General features: G+C 46.0%; 1 protein-coding gene and 1 long non-coding RNA gene across 3 annotated transcripts in view; one reads left to right on the forward strand and one right to left on the reverse strand.

The window, feature by feature from the left end:
- Positions 1–14,788, reverse strand: part of HM13 (histocompatibility minor 13) — a 37,930-nt gene extending 23,142 nt beyond the window's left edge. For both annotated transcript variants that reach the window (XM_087928794.1, XM_087928793.1), the window contains exons 1-3: positions 14,558–14,788; positions 7,950–8,048; positions 507–589 (exon numbers count right to left, since the gene is read on the reverse strand). In XM_087928794.1, coding sequence (XP_087784920.1) covers positions 507–589; positions 7,950–8,048; positions 14,558–14,734 — 359 coding nt within the window. In that variant the 5' untranslated portion in view covers positions 14,735–14,788. The remainder of the gene's footprint in view (positions 1–506; positions 590–7,949; positions 8,049–14,557) is intronic.
- Positions 14,789–14,838: 50 nt separating this feature from the next.
- On the forward strand, positions 14,839–17,333 carry LOC148125990 (uncharacterized). The gene is made up of 2 exons (XR_015742655.1): positions 14,839–15,102; positions 16,716–17,333. It is a non-coding gene; the product is annotated as an uncharacterized LOC148125990 (long non-coding RNA).
- The last annotated feature ends 534 nt before the right edge of the window (positions 17,334–17,867 follow it).

Consider the following 17,867-nt stretch of genomic DNA (forward strand, 5'->3'; position numbering starts at 1 on the left):
ATTGCCAGCATTTTAACCTTTCCTTTATGCGCAATAATCAACCAGGCAGCTTTTTTTTTTGCAAATGACGAGGCCTCCAAAAGTTTCGGCGTATTTAAACGGTTGTCCACTAAGACTCCGAGGTCTCTCTCACCGTTACTACGATCGAGCGAGGTACCACCTATACCGCCCCTGCGCATTTTGGTTTTTCTTGCCTAAATGTAGAACTTGATTCATTATTTTTTCCACCCTTGAATTTCATTTTGTTAGATAACGCCCAATGTTCCAAGTCTACCAAGATCCTTCTTGTAGCTTAAGCCTTTTATCTTCTGAAGTGATGGCTATTCCTGCCAGCTTGGTGTCTTCTGCCAATTTGATGCGTTCCCCATCTATATCCTCCTTGTCCAAGTCATTGATGAAGATGTCCTGGGCCTAAAACAGACCCCATTGCATACCTCCCTCCACGTAGGGGCAGTTTCCATTGAGGAGCTGCATATATTGTGTCCTTCACAATTCTGGTCCTTTACCTGATGGTGTGGGACAGCGCAAGGATCCCAAGGACGAAGAAATACATGGAGAGCAACAGATTGATATATTCTTGGGAGAAGATCTAAGAAGACAAAACAAAAACCGGGTGAGACGAAACTTTGGGTTTCTCCAACAACGCGAACGTAATCGTAAAAGCACGTCCCCGTTTTCATTTTTGATATTTTGAGCAAAATCATTCCAGCCAGCTCACGGAAAGCTCTTTCCCTTTCCACCAGGACTGTTTTTGTTTTTTTTTAAGGAAAAAAAAAAGTATTTATTAGTTAAGTTCACTGTATTGATTAGCCCTTGGGCCATATCAAAGTCCAGACACAAATGATTACTAAAACCTGATAAAAACAATTTGAAACGGCATTGGAATAAAATACGATTTAAAATGGAATTGGAATAAAATACAATAATTTAATACACAGGTAAATAGGATAAAATTATATTTCGGTGTGACTCCTATTTGTTAGTTCTTTGTATCCCTGCTTTTATATTTTTTACAAATAACTCCAGGCGTTGAAGGTCTCCAACACAAATTCTAGTTAACGAAAGCGCCAAAGCTCCTGTTGAAGGAAAAAACGTTTTGGTAAGAGCTACAGGGAAGAAAAAAATAATAATCCACATTTCTTTCTTTGTTTTGACTGACTTTAAATACTCACAGGAAAAAAAAAAGGAACAAAACGCAGAGATAACTAGGGTAGAAAGGCGTGCAGTATCAAAGGAAAATAAAAGTGTAACAAGTGATTTTTAAAAAGGTGACAAAAATACAGAACAATGAAAACAGTTCTAACAGTAATCAGTTTCAATTCTAAATATATTTATCTAATGCAAATGTTATGACAGCATGTTTCTATTTCTATTACACTTATATAACTATTGTGCTTTTTAAAAAAAACCTACTGTATTTTTTGCATTAAAAAGTTGTTTATTCTGTATTATTAGCTTATCCATACAAAGTCTACATTTCTCTCATGGGTGGCGAGTACAATCAGTTCTCTGATCCATTGATTGATTAAATTTATTTGTTTCCAATGCTGCAATATCAGCCTTTCAGCCATAGTACAGCTAGGCCTTGACTTATAACTAGTCACTTAATGATAGTTCAAAGTTACAGGTAGTCCTCAACTTAGGACCACAACTGAGCCCCAAATCTGTGTTGCTATGTGAGATCTTTGGTTACGTGCGTGTTACGTGTTTTGCCATGACTGAGATGAGGGAATAGAAGGGGAACTTACCGAATTTGCAAATGATACTAAGCTGGCAGGAGTAGCTAACGCCCAAGAAGATAGGCTCAAGATCCAGAGGGATCTTGACAGACTCGAACACTGGGCCGTATCCAACAAAATGAAATTCAACGTAGAGAAAAGTAAAGTCTTAGCACTTAGGCAAGAAAAACCAAGAGGACCCATATAGACTGGGTGAAACCAGACTCAGTAGCAATAACTGGGAGAGGGATCCTGGAGTCTTAGTGGACAACCGGCTAAATGGGAGCCAGCCGTGTGTGGTGGCAGCCAAAAAAGCCAATGCAATCCTCAGTTGCATTAACAGAGGGATACAATCGAGATCAAGGGAGGTACTAATACCACTCTGTAAAGCCTTAGTAAGGCCACACCTAGAGTATTGTCCAGTTTTGTTCACCACACTATAAAAAAGATGCTGAGACTCTAGAAAGAGGGCAGAGAAGAGCAACTAGGATGATGAGGGGACTTGAGGCTAAAACAAATGAAAAACGGTTGCAGGAACTGGGCCTGGCTAGTCTAGGGAAGAGAAGGACCAGGGGAGACAGGAGAGCATCTTCCAATATTTGAGGGGCTTCCCCAGAGAGGAGGAGGAAGGGGTCAAGCTATTCTCCAAGGCACCTGAAGGCCAGACAAGGAAGAATGGATGGAAACTGAACAAGGAGAGATTCAACCTGGAAATAAGGAGACACTTTCTGACAGTGAGAACAATCCACCCATGGAACAGAAGTTGCCCTCAGAAGTTGTGGGAGCTTCATCCCTGGAGGCTTTCAAGAAGAGACTGGACTCCCACCTGTCAGAAATGATGTAGGGACTCCTGATTGGGAGTGGGGGGTTGGACTAGATGACCTACAAGGTCCCTTCCAACTCTGATTACCTGTTGATCTGTCATAAGTGTGAAAAATGGTCATAAGTCGCTTTTTCTCAGTGCCATTGTTGTAACTTTGAACTGTCACGAAGTGAAACTGTTGTGAGTCAAGGACCACCTGTGAGCTTTGCCTCATTTTACAACCTTTCTTGCCACAGTGGTTAAGGGAATCCCTGCAGCTGAGACGTTAAGAAAACGGCCGTTAAGTGAATCCGGCTTCCCTGTTGAACTCTGCTCATCAAAAGGTCGCAAAAGGGAGGGGGGGGAAACATTACAACGGTCATAAATGCGAGTCAGTTGCCAAGCGTCTGAATTTGGATCGTGGGATACAAACGATTGTAAGTGTGAAAAAAACAATAAGTCATTTTTTTTCCATACTATTGTTGCAACTTCTGTCACTTAAATGCGTTGTAAGTCCGGGACTATTTGTGCAGCGTTTTAATGTTAGAAAAACGTTGTTTTATCATGCTGTAGATTTTTCCCACTTTTATGTGGCACTGAGAGGGGCAGCTGATAAATGCAATCAATAAATGAAATAAATATTTAGCTAAGAAGAAATGGAGCTTTGCGTGCCTCAGTTTACAACCCCAAAGGCCAGCCTCTCCGGCCACAGAACCAACCCCAAAGGCAAACAAACCCTATTGGCAAAGGATATTTCCAATTTATGCCACTTCCTCCTTGTCTTTTGACAGTCACTCAAAGCCGTGTCTTGCATGAGGTTTCACATTCAGATATTACAAGTGATTTAATGCGAGCATTTTCAAGAAAGAGCCTTTTTTAAATTTCCTGCTCTGCAGGTTTTTTAATTCCTGCCCCCTGTACATTCAATCTGTTTAGGACCCTAGCAAAATAATAATAATAATAATAATCTACGGACAAATAATAAAAACAAGATGAAGCCGCCAGCAACTCCTGATTTTACAAGGCTTGGCAAGCCGTTTGCATATGATTTACCTCGCTTTCCCTCTGAAAATGAGAACCCATGTGGGCATCCAGACGCTCCTTGAGAAAGCTCATTCTTCTTCCGCAGGCTAACATGTGCAGCTGGGCGTCCTTAAAATACATCAGAAAAACACCCAGCTACCTTTTCATTCCCACAATGCATCAGTGGGGCGGGGGGGGAGGGGAATTATGGGAAACAAAAATGGCGGCTGAGGGGGTCCTTGGCGCTCTTGGAGTATGTTGGTTTTCTTGCAGAAGTTTCATGAGCCAACTTGGTAACGTCAACCCTCCCACGTTCTAGCACGGATGATGCTACCTAGTTGGGTGGTGAAATGTCTGCAAGAAAACCGTCAAGCTCAAAGACCACCACGGAGGGCCCCACAGTCATCCTCCTCCTCCCAGCTTCTAGCACTGATAATGCTACCTAGTTGGGTCATGAGACATCTGCAAGAGAAACCATCAAGGACCCATCAGTCATCCTCTTCCTCCTTCCCTTTCCTCTCCTCCCTTCCTTCTCCTCCTCCTCCCCTTTCTCCTCCTCCTCATCTCCTTTCTAACACTGATGATGGTCCCTAGTTGGATAAGGAAAAGCTTTGCAAGAAAACCACCAACCTCAGAGAGCGCCAAGGACCCCAGTTTTCCTCCTCCTCCCTCCTAGCACTGATGATATTCCCTAGTTGGGTCATAAAATGTCTGCAAGAAAAGCACCACGCTCAGAGACCACCCAGGACCCCACAATCCTCCTCCTTCACTCCACAAACCCACACCTTTTTAGCACGGATGATGTACCCTTGTTGGGTCACGAAATATCTGCAAGAAAGCAACCAAGCTCAGAGAGCACCAGGGACCCCCACAGTTCTCCTCCTTCCTCCTAGCACTGATTATGTTCCTTAGCCAGATAATGAAACGTCTGCAAGGAAACCATCCAGGGAGCACTGAGGAGGCCACAGTCCTCCTCGCCTTCCCCTTCTACTTCATTCCGCAAGGTCCACACCTGTATAGCACTGAGGATGTTCCCCAGTTGGGTCATGAAACGTCTGCAAGAAAACTATCGGCTTGAGGTCACAAATATCACTTCACCCTGGGACACGGCGACCGTCCACAAATAGGAGGATAAATAGGTGGATCGCGTGACCAGGGGGATGCTGGAAAGGTCGTAAGTGTGAATAAGGGCCCCAAGCCACTTTCTTCCTCTCCAGGGCTGTTGTAATTCCAAACGGCCGCTGATCCAAACGGTCGTAAGTGGAGGGTTTCCTGCACGGTGCAGCTGACAACCGTGCCTTGTTTCTTGTGGGGATTCCCCGAAGCAGCCTCCAGGCTTCTGACTTCCAGAAAATATCTTTCTAAATATCTGGAGATGCAAACCACCGTCTCACAGGAAATGTGGTTTGCCGATTAGCGACGCTCCCTGGCCTGAAGGCGCAGGCCGCGACTGGCAAACAGGTCGAACGGCAATGAAATCCCAATTCAGTTCAAATACCTCACGGAGGACGGTGAGGCTGCAAAAGGGCTGGGGTGGGAGAGGAAATAGGGACCCCCCCCCAACCTGGGAAGTGTGGTATTGGCTGGAGGAAGGCACTGGAGAGGTTAAGAAAGCGGGAGACTGGGAGTTCTAGTCCCACCATAGGCATAGAAACCTGGCTAGGGGACTTGGACCGAGCACCAGGAGACGGCGAGTTCTAGTCCCGCCTTAGGCATGAAAGCCAGCTGGGTGACTTTGGGCCAATCACCAGGAGTTGGTGAGTTCTAATCCCGCCTTAGGAATGAAAGACAGCTGGGTGACTTTGGGCCAATCACCAGGAGACGGCGAGTTCTAGTCCCGCCTTAGGCATGAAAGCCAGCTGGGTGACTTTGGGCCAATCACCAAGAGTCGGTGAGTTCTAATCCCGCTTTAGGAATGAAAGACAGCTGGGTGACTTTGGGCCAATCACCAGGAGTCAGTGAGTTCTAGTCCTGCCTTAGGCATGAAAGCCAGCTGGGTGACTCTGGGCCAATCACCAGGAGTTGGTGAGTTCTAGTCCCGCCTTAGGAATGAAAGACAGCTGGGTGACTTTGGGATCACCAGGAGTCAGTGAGTTCTAGTCCTGCCTTAGGCATGAAAGCCAGCTGGGTGACTCTGGGCCAATCACCAGGAGTTGGTGAGTTCTAATCCCGCCTTAGGCATGAAAGCCAGCTGGGTGACTCTGGGCCAATCACCAGGAGTCAGTGAGTTCTAATCCCGCCTTAGGCATGAAAGCCAGCTGGGTGACTCTGGGCCAATCACCAGGAGACGGTGAGTTCTAGTCCTGTTTTAATGGTGAAAACTGACTAGTTGACTCTGGGCCAATCACCAGGAGTTGGTGAGTTCTAATCCCGCCTTAGGCATGAAAGACAGCTGGGTGACTTTGGGCCAATCACCAGGAGACGGTGAGTTCTAGTCCTGTTTTAATGGTGAAAACTGACTAGTTGACTCTGGGCCAATCACCAGGAGATGGAGAGTTCTAATCCTGCCTTAGGCATGAAAGCCAGCTGGGTGACTCTGGGCCAATCACCAGGAGTGAGTTCTAGTCCCACCTTAGGTATGAAAGCTGACTAGTTGACTCTGGGCCAATCACCAGGAGATGGAGAGTTCTAGTCCCATCTTAGGCACGAAAGCCAGCTGAATGATCAAACACCAGGAGGGGGCAAATTCTAGTCCTCCCCTTAGGAATGAAAGCTGGCTGGGTGACTTTGAGCCAATCACCAGGCCAGTGTGAGTTCTAGTTCCTGACTGGGGAATTTTGGGAGTTGAAGTCCATCCATCTTCACACTGTTTCCTAGTATGATTTGATTGCTTATTGTACCCTATGACTATCATTAAGTGTTGAACCTGACGATTCTGACGAATATATCTTTTATTTTATGTTCACTGAGAGTATTTGCCCCAAGACAAATTCCTTGTGTGTCCAATCACACTTGGCCAATAAAAGAATTCTATTCTATCCTTCTATTTTAAACCGCCAGGGTTGAGAGTCACTGCCTCTTACAGTAAATTGGAGGGGTCAGAATGGAAAATGCCTTCCTAGAGAACAGCCATGAGGCCACCTCCCCATATTTACCTCATGGATTATAAAACGTTGATAATGTTTCCTGTTTGTCTCTGGCATTTTTCCAGATCCGCCTGAGGGACCATTCTTGAATATTTTATTATGTACTGAACTCATGCAAGCATCAAATCGCAGCGGTGTCAGATCGGGATATATATCTTGCTTCGGCGTCCTTCCCTGTTGTGCTACCTGCTAATTTAAAGCTCGTTTATTTTAGAACCGTGGCTTTAAGTTTGCATTTTGCTTTTCCTGCAATCTGCGGCTCTGGTTTTCACTGAAAATAACCCACCTTCACTTTGATTGCACAATAGCAGATCACTTGCACCCTACACAAACTTTTTTTTTTTAAAAAAAAGCTAGGAATTAACCGATCTATGATTATCTGTTGCTTTCTTGACCTTTAGGAAACCAGATTAAGCGTTCCTCTGAATGAAACCAGTGCCTCCAGTACACGGCCGACCAAACCAGATCAAAGAGGGAAGCTGTGATGTTTGGTTTGGCCTCCAGAAAGTACAAATTCCTTTCCAACAGATGGTTGGAAAAAGTTTCCTCCACATCCAAGAGGAACCACCGTTCTTCCTGGTCACAAGATAAAAAATATTGGATGAGCTTCAAATCAAGAGGAAAACTGAAACGTAAACAGAGAGCAAGCCCCACTTCCTCCCAGCACTGATGATGTTACCTAGCCGGGTCATGAAAAGTCTGCAAGCAAACGATCTCAGAAAGCACCCAATTTCCTCACGGTTCTCTTCCTCCTCCTCTTTACAAACCCCACTCCCTTCTAATACTGATGGTGTTACCTAGTCAGGTTATGAAACGTCTGCAAGAAAACCACCAAGCTGACAGAACAATACAGACCCATAATCCTCCTCTTCCTCCTTCTCTCTGCAAACCCCACTCCCTCCTAGCACTGATGGTGTTCCTTAGTTTGGTAATGAAACGTCTGAAAGAAAACCACCAAGCTCAACAGAGCACCAAGTCCCCTTCCTCCTTCTCCTCTTCCCCTTCCTTTCTTCCTCCTCCTCCTCTTCCTCACACCCCCCCCACACCCTACTTCTTTATAGCACTGATGATGTTATCGAGTTCGGTCATGAAACGTCTGCAAAGAAACCATCAAGCTGACAGAGCAATAAAGACCCAGTTGTCATCCTCCTCCTCCTCCTCTTCCTTCTCCCTGCAAACCCCGCTCCCTTCTAACACTGATGAGGTTACCTAGTCGGGTTACGAAACGTCTGCAAGGAAGGAATCCACCTCAGAGAGCGCCAAGGACCCCAGAGAAGACAACTGCCCCACCGAGGGACTTCTCAAGGGTGCTTTACTCACTTTGAAGAAGAGATAGAGTCCTAGGAGGGTGCAGCTGGCAACGATAGGAAAACGAGCCGCGTCTCGGCTGGTGATGGTCTCTGGCATGTCCGAAGCGTTCTAGGAGAGAAAGGGGCCGAGGGTGAGACGCTCAAAAGCCAGCCCACCCCTCATCCGCAGCCACGGGAAACCCACCCTCCTCATTCCCCAGCAGAAGTTGTGGCGTGAGGCTAGCCGTTCACCCCGACCGAGGGTTGTGGTTGTGTGTTTTTGCAGCCTTCACAAGGCCCCTGCTCCGGCAAGCATCCCTGCGGCAAGGACCGGTGACAAATAAGCCGTCCTGCTTACACGCAAACAGCTTGTTTTCACAGAACCTTTTTTTTTCCCTGCTTTTTTTGATTTCATCTGAATATCCTGCTAAATAAGCCCCCTTTTTTTGCGGTGGCGCGGCGCCTGCCTGCCTGCTTCGTGGGACAACGCGGAATCCTTCTGACCTCTTTTGCATTTGAATTGCAATACCTCAGGGGCTGCCCCAAAGAAGAGGGGAGTCCAGCTATTCTCCAAAGCCCCTGAGGGCAGGACAAGGAGCAACGGATGGAAAAACCAGTCAAGGAGAGAAGCAACCTGGAACTAAGGAGAAGTTTTGTGACGGTGAGAACAACGAATCAGTGGGACTGCTTGCCACCAGAAGTTGTGGATGCTCCATCGATGGACGTTTTTAAGAAGAGATTGGACAACCATTTGTCTGAAGCAGTGTAAGGTTTCCTGCCTAAGCAGGGGGTTGGACTAGAAGACCTCCAAGGTCTCTTTGAACTCTTGTTATTCTATTCTATTCTATTCTATTCTATTCTATTCTATTCTATCCTATTCTATTCTATTCTATTCTATTCTATCCTATCCTATTCTATTCCATCCCAATTCCTATTCTATTCTATTCTATTATATTCTATTCTGTTCTATTCTATTCTATTCTTATTGTACCCTATGACTATCATTAAGTGCTGGACCTGATGATTCTTGACGAATGTATCTTTTCTTTTATGTATAAAGAAAGCATTGCACCAAGACAAATTCCTTGTGTGTCCAATGACACTTGGCCAATAAAGAATTCTATTCTATTCTATTCTATTCTATTCTATTCTATTCTATTCTATTCTATTCTATTCTATTCTATTCTATTCTATTCCATTCCATTCCATATATTCTATTCTGTTCTGTTCTGTTCTATTCCGTTCCATTCCATTCCATTCCATTCTATTCCTTATATTCTATTCTATTCTATTCTATTCCTTATATTCTATTCTATTCTATTCTATTCTATTCTATTCTATTCTTATTGTACCCTATGACTATCATTAAGTGTTGGACCTGATGATTCCGAATGTATCTTTTCTTTTATGTATAAAGAAAGCATTGCACCAAGACAAATTCCTTGTGTGTCCAATGACACTTGCCAATAAAGAATTCTATTCTATTCTATTCTATTCTATTCTATTCTATTCTATTCTATTCTATTCTATTCTATTCTATTCTATTCTATTCTACTCTACCCTACCCTACCCTACCCTACCCTACCCTACCCTTGGGCAAGTTGTCCTGCAACAACCTGGCCGTGGGGAGTTGGCCGTGGCGAGCCGTCCCCTTTTGGAGCAGATTCCCCCATTTCAAGGCCTCCTTGAAACGGTCCCAGGGCAGCTCAGCTCAGCCCAGCCTGGGTTCAGGGCGGCTGTGAAAGAGGGAGCCGCGGCTCTTCTCAGGGGAGGGAAGGAAACTATCCAGGGGTGAGAACGGAAAAGCCCCCAACGGAGCCCTTTAAGTCAAGGGTGCCTCAATCTCGCCCAGTTTCAGTTGGTGGGGGGGAGGAGACTCCAACTCCCAGAATTCCCCAGCCAGCCATGGAGGATTGCAGGCCTGGCTAGGGAATTCTGGGAGTTGGAAGTCCACAGATCTTTTAAAAGCTGCCCAGTTTGAGACACGCTACTGTTGCCGCTGGTTCTCAGCCTTTGCAAAACGGCCTTTTGCTGGAATTCGGTAGGTCTCGTTTAATGAAAAGAAGGACGTGCGGAGGCACGATAGCGACATTGCCAATATTTGAAAGGGTGCCACCAGCTCTTTTCCAAATCACCAGAAGGCAGAAGAAGAAATAAGAATGGGAACTGATCAAAGAGGGAAGCAACCTAGAACTAAGGAGACATTTCCTGGCAGCGAAAACAATTAACCAGCGGAACTGCTTGCCACCAGAAGTTGTGAATGCTCCAGCAATGGAAGATTTTAAAAAAGATGCTGGATAACCATTTGCCTGAAGTGGTGTAGGCTTTCCTGCCTAGGCAGGGGTTGGACTAGAAGACCTCCAAGGTCCCTTCCAACTTTGTGATTCTATGTCACTTTTCTTTTCTTTTTACCCCCTAAAATGGATTTTTTTTTTAAAAAAAGACACCACAAAACTCTACAGTTGCAGCCATTTTCAGTCCGTGGCTCTGCAGATGTTTTGAATCACACTTTCCATTCTCCCAGCCCCGGTTTGGAGATGCTGGCTGAGTCCGATAGGCGAACCACAATCCAAAATATCCAAAGAATGTCTGGGTTTTCCTTGGAAAAAAAGGTTCTAAAAAAAAACAGTTTAAATCAGATGGGAAAGTCACTCAACGAGAAAAAGGCGAACCCTGCTCCGAAAATCGAGGAGAACACGGGAGGAGAAAAGAAAAATTTATAGACTCCAGATGTTGCCGAATTACAACATGTCTCAACCTCGCTGAGAAATGTAGTTCGGCAACATAGAAAGGAAGAATGGAGAACGGAGAAGTTCCTGTATGATGAAAGACAAACGGTGATTCAGAAAATACATGTGGGTAGTTCTTGACTCAGGACCATCCCTGAGCCTGACAACTCTTTCGTTGTCCCATTTTATGACATCTCTCTTGCCACAGTTGTTATCCCTAAATGAATGGTTGTAAGTCGAGGACTACATGTAAGAATGATCAATTCCTAAACAGAGACCTGTTGTTCACCCAGGTTCTAGTGGATTATTCTTACTGTCAGAAAATTTCTCCTCAGTTCTAAGGTTGCTTCTATCCTTGATTTAAGTTTCTATCCACTGCTTCTTCCTGCCTTCAGGTGCTTTGGAAAATAAGTTGATCCCCCCCACTTTTCTGTGACAGCCCCTCAAATATTGGAAGACTGCTATTATCACACCACCCCCTGAATATTTATTTCAGTAGCTAGAGACATCCAATTCTTGCAACTATTCTTGTTATGTTTTAGCCTCCAGTCCCCTAATTATCTTTGTGGTTCTTCTCTGCACTCTTTCCAGTGCAACTATAGGAGACAAGCTATTCAATTGATTATTTGTTCTGTCAGGAAAACAACTTCTTCTTCTTCTTCTTCTTCTTCTTCTTTCTTCTTTCTTCTTTCTTCTTCTTTCTTCTCCTCCTCCTCCTCCTCCTCCTCCTCATTATCATTATCATTATCATTATTATTATTATTATTATTAAGGTTGCTTCTCTCCTTGGTTAGTTTCCATCCATTGCTTCTTGTCCTGCCTTCAGGGGCTTTGGAGAATATCTTGACCTCTTCTTTGGGGCAGCCCCCTAATTATTGGAATACTGCTATCATGTCACCCCTAATTCCTTTTTATTAAACTAACAGAACAGAATAACAGAGCTGGAAGGGACCTTGGAGGTCTTCTAGTCTAACCCCCTGCTCCGGCAGGAAACCCTATACCATTTTACACAAATGGTTGTCCAGTCTCTTCTTTAAAACTTCCCGCGTTGAAGCATCCACAACTTCTGGTGGCAAGCAGTTCCACTGGTTAATTGCTCTCACTGTTCAAAAATTCCTCCTTAGTTCTAGGTTGCTTCTCTCCTGAGTTAGTTTCCCTCCCTTGCTTCTTGTCCTGCCTTTTGGTGCTTTGGAGAATAGCTTGACCCCCACTTCTCTGTGGCAGCCCCTCAAACTTTAGAAGGCTGATGTCACCCCGAGTCCTTCTTTTCAACTAGACACACCCAATTCCTGCAACTGTCCTTCGTATGTTTTAGCCTCCAGCCATCCTCTTCGCTGCTTTTCTCTGGCCTCTTTCTAGAGTCACAACATCTTTTTTTTTTTGTATTGTGGCCACCAGAACTGGATGCCGGATTACAAAGTATTTGCAGATCTGTGTGATCCCCTCTTAAAGAGTTTTAGCCATGCTGGATTAAAGCCACAGACTGACTCAGGCGCCAGCAGCCACCAACAGCTGTCAGTGCCCACACTTTAAATATGCTGCAGAAATCATAGAATTATATAGCCTGAAACTGGGCAGCTGCCGCCAACGTCAGCAAGGGAATCCAGAATGAAACACACCCGATGCAAATCCTGACCTTTGGTGCGGGTCAGTGCATCTTCCCTGACACCCACCTAGCCATTATTTCCAGCAAAGGAAGCAGCCAAGGACTGTTAAGAGGTGGGACTTCTACTAACACGTCAGTTCTTTGCCTGCTTGAGCTGTCACCCGTGAAGACTCCTCGCCGTACAGTTTCAGGAAGGGGAAGGAAAAAAAACCTGCGGTGGTGGTAGTGGATCCACCCTCCCATCAAACCTCTTGGCTTATTTAAGGGGAGAGGGAGGCTAGAGGGAGGGAGGGAAGGAAGGAGAGAACAGGAAAGGAGAGAGAGAGAGAGAAGGAAAGAAAGAAAGAAAGAAAGAAAGAAAGAAAGAAAGAAAGAAAGAAAGAAAGAAAGAAAGAAGGAAGGAAAGGAAGGAAGGAAGGAAGGAAGGAAGGAAGGAAGGAGGAAGAAAGGAAGGAAAAAGGAAAGGAGGAGAAAGAGAGAAAAGAAAGAAGGAAAGAAAGAAAAGAAAGGAAGGAAGGAGAGAGGAAGGAAAGGGAGAGAGGGAAGGAAGGGGAAGAGAGGAGAGGAATGAAGGAAGATAGATGGAAGGAAGGAAAGGAAGGAAGGAAAGAAATGGAAAGACAGAAATGGAGGGAGGGAGGCAGGAGGGAAGGAAGGAAGGAAGGAGAGAAAAAGAGAGAGAGGGAGGAAGAAAGAAAGAAAGAAAGAAAGAAAGAAAGAAAGAAAGAAAGAAAGAAAGAAAGAAAGAAAGAAAGAAAGAAAGAAAGGAAGGAAGGAAGGAAGGAAGGAAGGAAGGAAGGAAAGGGAAAAGAGGGAAGGAATGGAAGATGGAAGGAAGGAAGGAAGGAAGGAGAAGAAAAAAGGAAAAGTGGGAGAAAGAAAAGAAAAAGAAAGAAGGAAAGAAAGAAAGAAAAAGAAAGGAAGGAAGGAGAGGGGAAGAAAAGGGGAGAGAGGGAAGGAAGGGGAAGAGAGGAAAGGAATGAAGGAAGACAGATGGAAGGAAGGAAAGGAAGGAAGGAAGGAAGGAAATGGAAAGACAGAAATGGAGGGAGGGAGGGAGGGAGGGAGGGAGGGAGGGAAGGAGGGAAGGAAGGAAGGAAGGAAGGAAGGAAGGAAGGAAGGAAGGAAGGAAGGAAGGAAGGAAAAGAAAACCATGAATCATATTTATAGGAATCTCTGGAGGAGGGAAGAGACTATATTCGAAATTCTATCCTTTTACAATTTTAACCCTAACTGAATTTTTATCCCTCGTTTGATTTATTGGTTATGCAGAGCCCCTGTCTGAGAGAGACAGGTGGTTTAGAAATGCACAATATAAAGAAGAGGCCAAGAAGCAGAGACCCAACAGCAAAAAGACACAAATTTGTGGGGTTTTTTCTGTATCACTGTATCACAGCAAAGCAAGGGGGAAGGGCAGGGAATATGTACCTTTACCCACCTCTGGGCACAATCCTTTGCACTATTCCCAGGGACCCTGCTGCCCAAAGAGGACAGGGAGGGGGGCAGACAGGGTCACACCCCATTGCTGTATAGGGGAGCCCCCAATTTGCTGCAACCCCCCCACCCCCAGCCTGTTGGATCCCAGGCAGCAGCCAAGGCTGTTGGGTTAGATGGTCAGAACCAGCCATGGTGGGAGCCCCCCAGAAGGGAGCAAAAGACAACCGGCCTCTTCAGCGACCCTCCAAACTTACAGGCAGTCCTCGACTTACGACCACAAGGGAGGCCCAATTCTCGTTGCCAAGCGAGGCTTTTCAGCGAATCCCGCCCTCCCCTCCCCGTTTTACGACCTTTCTGCCCACTATCCCTGTGTGTGCCGTGAAGCGAGTCGCACGGTCGTTAAGTGAGTCCACGGACTTTGCCGCGGTCAGAAAAGGTGGCCCCAAAAGGGTGGAAATCCCCTAATCTCGGGGAGAGGCACTGCGAGCGACCGTCGTAAAGTCGAGCCAGTTGCCCAGCACGTTTTGATCCCGCGACGGTCGTTAAGTGTGACAAATGGTTCCCCAAGTCCCTTTCCCAGGGCCGTGGTGACTTTGAACGGACACTAAATGAGCGGTCGTAAGTCGAGGATTAGCTGCCTAGCCATGTTTCTAAAGCTCGGCCCCTTTAAGGGAGGGGGTGGACTACAACTCCCAGAATTCCCCAGCCAGCAAAGCTGGCTGGGGAATTCTGGGAGTTGAAGTCCTCCTCTTAAAAGGGCCAGGTTTGATTTTTGGGGGGGCTGAAACTTGAACGCCCCATCGGATTCCCACTGAGATAGACTGCCCCTGCTTGGGGAGGCTCTCCTCCTCCTCCTCCCTTCCTCACCTTCCCTTTGGCGCAGGTGACGGAGCGCAGCGCCCCGAAGAAGATGGGCAGCAGAGCCATGACCACCAGGCTGCCGTAGGCCAGCGCCATGCCTTCCGGGGTGGCCGGGGGTCGCGTGCCGGCCCCCGCGGGGGCTTCGGCCGCCCCGCTGCCGTTGTGCGCCTCGGCCTGCTCCATCGCCGAACACAGTCCGCACTTCCGACCCGGCAGAGGCGGCCCCCGCAAGCGCCCAGGGACACGTTCCCTTACCCGGGCGGAAGTGGCCCGCGGCGCATGCGCCGGCGTCGCCACACCGCACCGGCACGCCCCCTAGAAACGACGGCGGCCTGGCCCGTTGCTAGGCAGCCGCCACCGCCGGGCCGAGTTGAGTAAAACGAGGACACCTTCACCCCCGCCGCCGCTATGGGGACCCTCGGCTGTGTCGCCCCGGGACTCGGCAGCGGGGCCCTGAAGCTACGGGCCCCTTTCCTCCCGCTGTCCCCTTCACTCCCCAGACGGTGCATTCCCACGTAAAGATGGCGAGACACGTGTCAGGAGTTGCTGATGTTGGTATAATGACTAATGACTGCCCTGAATACTTCTTGTGATTATTGCTGTGTTCCCTCTATTTTGCAGCAATTATTATTTCTATAATTTCTGTGATTATTGTTGCTGTTACTGCGGTTATTATTGCTCTTATTGCTGCAATTATTGGTATTGCTGCTGCGGTTCTTATTGCTATTAGTGCAGTTGTTATTTTTACTGCTGCTGCAATTGTTGCTCTTTGCTGCTGCGATTATTATTGCTATTGTTGCGGTTATTTCCATTATTGCTGCCATGATTGCGATCCCCTAGTGATTGGTCCAAGCCATCCAGCCAGCTTTCTTGCCAAAAGCTAAACTAGAACTCACCGTCTCCAGGTGGTTGTTCCAAAGTTACCCATCTGGTTTTCCTGCCTAAGGTGGGACTAGAACTCACCATCTCCTAGTGATTGGCCCAAAGTAACCCAATCAGCTTTCATGCTTAAGATGGGACTAGAACTCCCAGTCACCTGGTGAATGTTCAAAAGTTATTTCCCCGGCTTTCTTGCTCACTCACCGTCTCCTGGAGACTTGTCACCCTGACTAAGGGAGGACTAGAATTCACCATTTCCTGGTGATTGTCCCAAAGTCACCTAGTTGGCTTTCTTGCCAAAAGCAAAACTAGAACTTACCATCCCCTGGGGGTTGACTCAAAGTCCCCCAGCCAGCTTTCATAATTAAGGCAGGATTAGAACTCTAAGTCACCTGGTGACTGGTCATAATTTACCTACCCAGCTTTCTTGCCAAAGGCAGGACTAGATGCAGCATTTCCTGGTGAGTAGCCCATTCACCCAGCCGGCTTTCATGCTTAAGATAACAGATCACAGATCATCAGAATAGGAAGGGACCTTGTAGGTCATCTAGTCCAACCCCCTGCCCAAGCTGGAAACCATTTCTGATAAATGGCAGTCCAATCTCTTCTTGAAAGTCTCAAGTGATGACGCTTGAGGCGGGGCTAGAACTCATCTAAAAATGTTAAATCAAGGCAACTGGCCCAAAGTTTATTAAACTGAGACGTTTGGTTACTCATCCAAGTAACTGCAGTCAAAATGAAAATACTTGGATGAGTAACGAAATGTCTCCGTTTAATAAACTTCGGAGCAGTTGCCTTGATTTAATCTTTTTAGATATTTTTGGCCTAGATGATTGAGTCTTCATATACATATAGACTAGAACTCTGTGTTCTAGTCTGATGTCTTAAAGACCAAGCTTTCTCTCACCAATTGATGGAGATGTGGCGCAATGATTATGATGTTCTCAAAGACAGAGGAAGCTATGGAGAAAAGCGTATCTTGAGGGCCCAAAATGGCATTCTTTTGTTGGTAGCATCTGGAGCATGCCAGCCTTGTTGAGGCTCGAAGGATGGGCAGGAACAATAGGAGACAGGTGTACCAGGCCTTGAAGCGTGAAGACCTCAATAGAGAACAGCTAGCAATTTGAAATTCCCCAGATGACAGCTGCTCCCAGCCTTGTCTAACAATATGGCTTGTTTGGGACGAAAAAAAATGCTCATTTTGCAAGGTAGCCTTTGGTGACCAAGGCTGTGTTTGCATCTCTCTCTTTTTTCAGTCACACCATTTTCTTTCTTCTTTGAAAAGGGTCAGATGACATGACGAGAAGCAACGGGTGGAAATTAAGCAAGGAGAGAAGCAACTTAGAACCAAGGAGAAATTTCCTGACAGCGAGAACAATTAATCAGTGGAACAACTTGCTTCCCAAATTGTAAATGCTCCAACACTGGAAGTTTTTAAGAAGAGATTGGACAACCATGTGTCTGAAATGATATAGGGTTTCCTGCCTGAGCAGGGGGTTGGACTAGAAGACCTCCAAGGTCCCTTCCAACTCTGTTGACCTAATATATAAGGGATTAGCGCCAGTGGCAGATGGTGCTCCATTCAAAATCCAAGAAAGATGCTCTTAGACTCCATTAATATAGAGAAAAGGAACTTTTACAGGAAATCAAGTGGTAGCCTCAAAGGAATTCTAGATCTGAGGATTTATGTGTGAAAAACACACATACAAAGTGATGGCAACGTTCCCACCCATCATAGGTCAAACAGTCCATCCAATCGAAGATGTGTATAATGTCATGTAGAGCGTGTTCAGGTGGCGATGCAGACATCGGCCCCTTGACCTTGGCCTGGTTTGATAAAGAGCTGCAGTTGTGCTGTAAGCAAGCAAGTAAACAAAAAACAATAAAGTTTTTCCCCAAGTTATACAGTTCATACTCTAAAACCTCCAGCACATTTCCCATCCTCACAAAGCCCAATTATTTCATCCTCCACCCCCACCCCCCGTTACTATGGCACCAGAAAGGAAAGGAATCTTGAAGGCTGATAAGCCAGTCTAGGAAAAATTAAACAGAATACAGAATAACAGAGATCCACCTTATACAGGTAGTCCTTGACTTATGACTACCGTTGAGCCCAAAATTTCTGTTGCTAAGAGAGACAGTTGTTAAGTGAGTTTTACCACATTTTACAACCTTTCTTGCCACAGTTAAGTGAATCACTGCAGTTGTTAAATGAGTAACAGGGTTGTTAAGTGGCTCCACACTTGACTTTGCTTGCTAGGGAATCACGTGACCTGGGGACACTGCAACCGTCATAAGTACATGCCAGTTGCCAAGCATCTGAATTTTGATTGTGACCACGGGGAATGCTGCAACGTCCATAAGTGTGAAAAACGGTCGTAAGTCACTTTTTTCACAGTGCTGTTGTAACTTTGAAGGGTCACTGAACGAAAATCGA

Source organism: Pseudonaja textilis, chromosome 3 (genome assembly GCF_049901715.1).
Source record: "Pseudonaja textilis isolate UNSWEBS1 chromosome 3, rPseTex1.2, whole genome shotgun sequence".
NCBI lineage: Eukaryota > Metazoa > Chordata > Lepidosauria > Squamata > Elapidae > Pseudonaja > Pseudonaja textilis.